Source organism: Cupressus sempervirens, chromosome 5 (genome assembly GCF_028749045.1).
Source record: "Cupressus sempervirens isolate cs-2001-9-10 chromosome 5, ASM2874904v1, whole genome shotgun sequence".
In the NCBI taxonomy this organism is placed as follows: domain Eukaryota; kingdom Viridiplantae; phylum Streptophyta; class Pinopsida; order Cupressales; family Cupressaceae; genus Cupressus; species Cupressus sempervirens.
Window position 1 is genome coordinate 261,235,736 of NC_143122.1, and position 6,011 is coordinate 261,241,746.

At 36.5% G+C, this 6,011-nt stretch overlaps 1 protein-coding gene across 1 annotated transcript; it reads left to right on the forward strand.

The window, feature by feature from the left end:
• Positions 1 to 489: 489 nt before the first annotated feature.
• On the forward strand, positions 490 to 5,211 carry LOC149555541 (uncharacterized). Its single transcript, XM_089829635.1, has 9 exons — positions 490 to 803; positions 893 to 1,012; positions 1,116 to 1,429; positions 1,508 to 1,653; positions 1,882 to 2,984; positions 3,145 to 3,408; positions 3,522 to 4,172; positions 4,229 to 4,333; positions 4,458 to 5,211. Exons 1-9 carry the CDS (start codon positions 645 to 647, stop codon positions 4,872 to 4,874), a joined length of 3,279 nt encoding a protein of 1,092 aa, XP_089685761.1. The 5' UTR covers positions 490 to 644; the 3' UTR covers positions 4,875 to 5,211.
• The last annotated feature ends 800 nt before the right edge of the window (positions 5,212 to 6,011 follow it).

Sequence of the window (6,011 nt, forward strand, 5' to 3'; positions counted from 1 at the left end):
TTCAATGAATGCTATAGTATCATAGTATCATGAAGTAATAAATTGAAAGGGTAAAATAAAAACATTATTCCCAGGGACTTATAAAAAGGTAAAATGATTTTGCATAAAGTGATAGACCAGTACCTACCTACGTAGGACTAGTTAATTGGCGCGCTCGCTACATTGTCACGTACAGATTCTCTTTATGTAACTTCCGACATAATCTCTCTCCTTTCCACATTTTTTCTTCCATTCATACATACTTGGCTACCATTATTTCGCTACCAGTACGTATTTATTAGTTTTGCCTTGGGCCACATCTCTCTTCATTGTCCCCGTACATACTACCCAGCTGTATAGCAAAAATAACTCCCACTTTATGTCACAGTCTCCACATATTCCACATTTCTTCTCACAGCCATACTGTCCCAGTCTTTTATTTAGTGCTATCTTCTACCTTATTTCCACTCTTCGTCTCTATTTATAGTTCTCTCCTCCACACAAAAACTTAGCCTGGTAGACTTCCCTGCAATACTTTTTCTATTTAGTCTCCTCTCCTTCATTTCTCACTCTCCGTCTCTCTGGTGTTTTGTATTCCCACATTGTCTTTATCTCCTCTGTTTTCTCATTACTCAATACTCCCCATCTATTTCTACCCTCTTGCAATGGGCAACACTTGCTGCTCTGCGTTTTGTTCCTCGGATGACGAGATTGCAATTGATTTGGGACTTCTTCGAGAGATGGAGCCAGATCTCACTCATCTTGACCATTTGATTGCTACTATTGATCAACGTCTTGAAGCCATTGCGGCTAGAAGCGACAGGGTAAGAATACTTTGTCCATCTGCTGTTTAATTTTTTGTTGGTGATAAATTCAAATGGAATATAAGTTCAGAATTGAGAAACTTTTGCAGGCCCAACAGAACACTTCTACACAGGAAGCTGGTAGTTCCTCCACGTTTGATTCTTGCATTAACTTTGGCAAGGATTTAGTCATCAAGATGTCGGAGCATGCGGAGAGAAATCGTTGCGTGGTATTTAACTTCGTTTGCTTTTTGTTTTAAGATTTCTCATAGAACTTTGCGCGTAGAATTTGGTTCTTAATTTGGGGATGAATATTTGTTCCTTTTGGAACAGGTGTGCTTCAAGTCTTCATATAATCGTGAAACACGGAAAGTGGTTGTTGAGGTTTTAAAAGGGGCAAGCCAGATTCAATTGTTGGGGGCAGGGGTGTGCGTGGTTGGATATTTGTTGGATCAAATTGAACAAGTTTCGAATAATAGGGAGCAATGTGTTCAGATGTTGAGATTGTTATGTGCTCTGGCAAGACGCGTGAAGCAATTAGATCACCGTCTCCCTGCTGAAATACGGAGTCTTGATAAAGCAGTTGACTTCATTTTCGACGGATGTGTTCTCTGTCTAGCACAAATGGAATCCCACCGGCTCTTCAGGTAAATCCGTAATGGATTTTACATATCAGATAAAATAAGGAGAAGAGGGGTTTTCACTTTTCTTTTGCATGACTGCAGGATATTTCAAGCCTCGGCGGATGCAGGGGATCTGCAAAGGCTCGAGTCACAGATAAAAAATACGTATGAAGATCTGATCCTTGGAGCTGTCATCCAAAACACTCCTTATTATCCTCCTCCATCACAGGGGCAAGATCCGAAACCAGGTACAAATTTCATACGAAACAAAGTTTTCTTTATTTATTTTCCATTTTGAAATCGATAATAGTAGAGACCGAGAAAAATATACGAGAATGGACGCCACAGAAGTAATTTAGGAAACTGATGGGTGACAATTGACCATTTGAGCTATTTTTATGTCAGTCCTGTTCTTATTGTTTGATCTGTGATATCTAAACTGTGATACGTGGATCTTTCCTGGGTGGAATTTTCAGTTGGGAGAAACTCTGCAAAGGATAGAGTCATCAAACTTCTGGCAATGGATCCAGCTGATGGTTCAAAGAGAGCTGTTGTCATTTACGGGTTTGGCGGCATTGGTAAAACTACTCTTGCCTCTGCTGTCTTCAAGAATCTCGACCTCAAGGCCTACAAATACTGCAGACTGGATATGGATCAGAACATTTCCAATGATGGTATCAAGCAGCTTCAGCAGCAGATATTGAGAGATTTGTTTGAGGAAGGGAACATCTTGTTGAACAGCTATGTGGAAGGTCAGAACCACTTAGCAGACTCCTTTAGTAGACAACATAGGCCGGATGATCGACCTATGTTCCTCTTCATTGACAATGCCCTCGAAGCAGATAACCTTGCTAAGCTTTTGCCAATCGATTTGTCCTGCCTGCCGAATGGGATGAGAATGCTTGTAACCACCAGAAAGCTTGATCAGACCGACATGCTCTCCCGCACAGATTTTGAACGCATTCCTTTTGAGGTAGACGTGCTTTCCTCCTTAGACTCCAAAAAGCTCTTGTTCAAAATAGCTCTGGGTAGTGCCACCGCATCACTTCCCGCAGGCGTAGAGAGCACAGATGTGGAAGATATTGTGAATATGTGCGGTGGGATTCCTCTACTAGTAGAATTAGTTGCCCCCAAATTTAAAAAGTATCTCTCCAAGCCCTCAGAATTGAAGTATTTCAAGGAATTTCTCAAAGAATTCGTGGCAGCAGGTAGAGACATTGAACGTGTGGTGGATCAAGTATTCGAAAGCTTGGATGAGCCTTCTAAAGAGGCCTTCTTAGACATTGTTTTCTTTTTCGATAAAACGGATGTAAGAGTAGTGAGTGCTGCAGTTGGAAAGGTCCAACTTGAGGTGCTTCAAGATGCCGCACTTGTAAAACTCTCCTTGGAGAATGACCTTGAGGAAAGATTCCTCTCCCTTGTGTGGGGAACTGAGGAGGAAGGGCCGCGGTTTGTTCAGGACTTGAGGTCGGTGAGAGTTCACGATATAATAAAAAAAAGGGGAAGATGGTTGTCCAAACAAAGACAAGATAGAATATGGGAGGTGGAATCTTTGAAGGATGCTCTACAAGATACACAGGTATATTCAACCTGGTGTAGGTTTTAAATTTGTTTTGAACTTTTTTACTTCCTTAATTTGTTTGTTAGCGGATGTTTAATTTTTGTATATATATCTGTAAAATAGATTTTGTTAGTTTTAAAACATCAATTTCACAATTAAATTGGAAATATTTTAACAGAGATTGCAGAAAATAAAAGGGATCGGAATTTCAGATTCGGAAGGAAGTGACATGTTGAAAATTGAAGCAGAAAGTCTGAATATTATGCACTCTTCTTTGAGAGTTTTGGGACTTCCAGCATCCATTAAAGTCAATGGAATATGCAGTCATCGCACTTTTGATAGTCTAAATTATGTAAGTGTTGATGGGAATCTGCCCATAAATCCCCAGCAACTCAGAAGAGTGACTGTTTTACAAGGGGCAATTAGTGAGTATATTGATAAGGCAAGTCTCATCTCTCTTTTTCTAAAAGCATCAATATTTTTGAGCTTTACAATATTGTTTTTACTAATTAGTTTATTTTTTCACTTGTTTTTCATTTGAAAAATGATGTGCAGCTGCCGCCATCTTTACAAATGTTGTCTTTGAAAAATTCAGTAAACCTTTCCTCTTTGCTCGAAGGTTTTGACAATCTATCCTCTCTGCAATACTTGGTCTTAGAAGGCTGTGATGCACTCCTCACAGTTCCAACAAGCATTGGCAAACTAGAGTCTCTAATTTCTTTGAACCTAAGTAGATGCGGCAATCTCACTACACTTCTGGAGACCATTCAAAACCTATCTGCTCTGCAATACTTGGATTTATCTGGTTGCACTAAGTTGGCCAGCCTTCTAGCCACCTTCGGCCAACTCAAATCCTTATTATCTCTGAATGTTAGCCATTGCAGTGAGTTCACCTGTTTGCCAGACAGCTTCGGCAATCTGTCCTCTTTGCAATCACTTGTTCTGGACGGATGTGAGAAACTGGTTGAATTACCAAAAAGCTTTGGAGCTCTATCTGCTCTGAAGTTATTGAATTTGAGTGGTTGTGCCAAGTTAGAGAGCCTTCCAGAGTCATTCGGTCAACTCAAGTCTTTGAAATATCTCGACATTAGTCATTGTCAAAATTTGAGGATGCTCAATGGTGGTTTCGAGGCCTTAAATTCACTCATGGACCTAAATGCAGAATATTGCAAATCATTAAATGAAGAGGCAATGGACATCTTAACAAAGATCAAGAGTTTGTTGTTCCTAGACATATGTGGATCACCATCACTGATTCAACGAAGATCAAGAGTTTGTTGTTCCTAGACATATGTGGATCACCATCACTGATTCAACGGTGGACACAAATAGCACAATGCTACCCTTTGATGGTGGATCACACTGATGTGAGTATGAACAAGAAGATATGGTGTGGTTATGAGTTTTATTTTCCTTGTTTAAGCATTTAGCTTGAAATAAATTTTTGTAAATTTAATTGTTATTCTCATCTTCTATTGTTGCATCTCTCAGAGTGATGATGAAGTATTCCTGCACACTATTGAGCACACTCTATTTCATGGTGGAGGCAGATTTATGCGCGTGGAGAGTGATGGTGGACAATTGGCAGACTGGTCTTGGTCTTGTTTTGCAGGGGGAGAAGAAGAAAAAGTGGAAGTAGAAGTGAGTGTGTTGCTGACAATGTGTGATCTCTCTTTAGATTGCAATAAGAATGCTTTACAAATAGTGAGGAAAGAAATAGAAAGGAGGATGGATGAAAGCCAGAGTGCTGGGCGAAAGTTCCAGATTGTGTATGTAGAGGCAGGGGATTCAATGGACAAGAGTGAAGAGCATATCCGTCAAACTCTCCCAAAACTTGTACCCACATGCACTTGTGCTTGCATACCTACTGACAATAAAACAAGTCAACTATTTGCATATGCTCTCTAATCTCTATGCACTACTCCAAACTAAGTCTAAATATGTGATTCAATCTTTACACACCTGCATTTTTACATCAAGAGTTCGTATGCAGAGCGAGGGAAATTGTGCAGAATTTCGAAGTGAATGTTTTCCAAATGATTATGAGGAGGCGTTGATAGATCAGGGAGGTGGCTTCTACGGACTCTTCTCCGCACTAGATCCTTCTTTTCCTTTTTGATTAATTCTTCCATTGATAAAAGGCACTCGTTTTTGTTGTTATAGAACAGATTTGCAATTATGAGACACAGCTGAATTCTAACGAAACAAAAATAATAGTTATATTTAATTTTATTATTATTGTAAATCAATATTTAATGTGTTTATAATAAATAGATAAATTAGTGTTGAAGTTATATTTAATTAAGTCATGTTTATTATATTTTTTATTTTATGAAATATTTTTATTAATAGTTTAAGGACAATATATATATATATATATATATATATATATATATATATATATATATGTATATTTTAATGTTATGGGATTATAATTATCTTTTATTGTATTGATTAGTATGTAAAATGGTATTACTGTAATATCCCAAAATTGGCTCATTGCCATTATACCAATTCTAGTCTATTTATGATAATTTCAAAATCCTATTTTAATAGGCAATTTTCATTTTGCTATGCAGAAAAACTCTAATATGCATTCATCATATTTCTTATTTAATTTCTATAGTACGTACTCATATTAGTTACATTAAACCTATTTGATTAATATTTAATTTAATTATTAAGTATTTATATTTTAATTAAATTAAATTATATCTTAAGGCTAATGTACTATGGAATTAAATTTATTTAATTTAATAAATACGCCTATCTTAATTAATTAAATGTAATTATTTAATTAAATGAGAAAGGTATTTTTAATTAATTAAAAAAAATTATTTAATTAAATGGAGTACTTACTTCTAAATAATTAAACAAAATTATTTAATTAAATGGGAAAACATTCCTAATTAATTAAATAAAGTTATTTAATTAAACAAAAGTGTCTTTAATTAATTAAAGATTATTTAATTAAATAGAAAAAGTAATTATGAGAGCATATTTCATTTTATTAAATTAAATATCTCAACATAATCTCTCTTCAGT